At 45.6% G+C, this 425-nt stretch overlaps 1 protein-coding gene across 1 annotated transcript in view; it reads left to right on the top strand.

Moving 5' to 3' along the window:
* Positions 1 to 425, top strand: part of LIG3 (DNA ligase 3) — a 14,693-nt gene that overhangs the window by 5,092 nt on the left and 9,176 nt on the right. The window contains 1 exon segment of the mRNA XM_031060676.1: positions 301 to 425. This exon segment is cut by the window's right edge and continues 7 nt beyond it. Coding sequence (XP_030916536.1) covers positions 301 to 425 — 125 coding nt within the window.

Raw genomic sequence — 425 nt, 5'->3', positions numbered from 1 at the left:
AAGTCTTTTTTTTTGTGTGAACAAAGCAGAGTTAAATATTTACTTGTGGGCTGAGCACACTCCTGCAGAAGGCACAGTGCACATTTTAAAGCATTTGGAGGGGATAAGCACTGAAAAGCTGTAATTATCTGGGCATATGCAGATATTAGTAAGTGAATAATTAAGGAAAACTTGGACTCGCTAACAAAGGTTCTGGACAAAAAGCTCTACAAGGGGATTCATTGTAGCTCATTCATGAACTTGGGTAGCAATAGCTTTATGTTCCATGTGTCACCTGGGGTTTGGCCCCTCTATCCCCAGGCTGAGGCCTGCAAGTCCATCGAGTACGCCATGAAGAAGTGTCCCAATGGGATGTACGCCGAGATCAAGTACGACGGCGAGCGCGTGCAGGTGCACAAGAACGGGGATCACTTCAGCTACTTCAG

The sequence above is a fragment of the Geospiza fortis genome, unplaced genomic scaffold (assembly GCF_000277835.1).
Source record: "Geospiza fortis unplaced genomic scaffold, GeoFor_1.0 scaffold425, whole genome shotgun sequence".
Lineage (NCBI taxonomy): Eukaryota > Metazoa > Chordata > Aves > Passeriformes > Thraupidae > Geospiza > Geospiza fortis.
The sequence above is the reverse complement of the archived record's forward strand: the minus strand, read 5'-3'. Positions and strand labels throughout refer to the sequence as shown.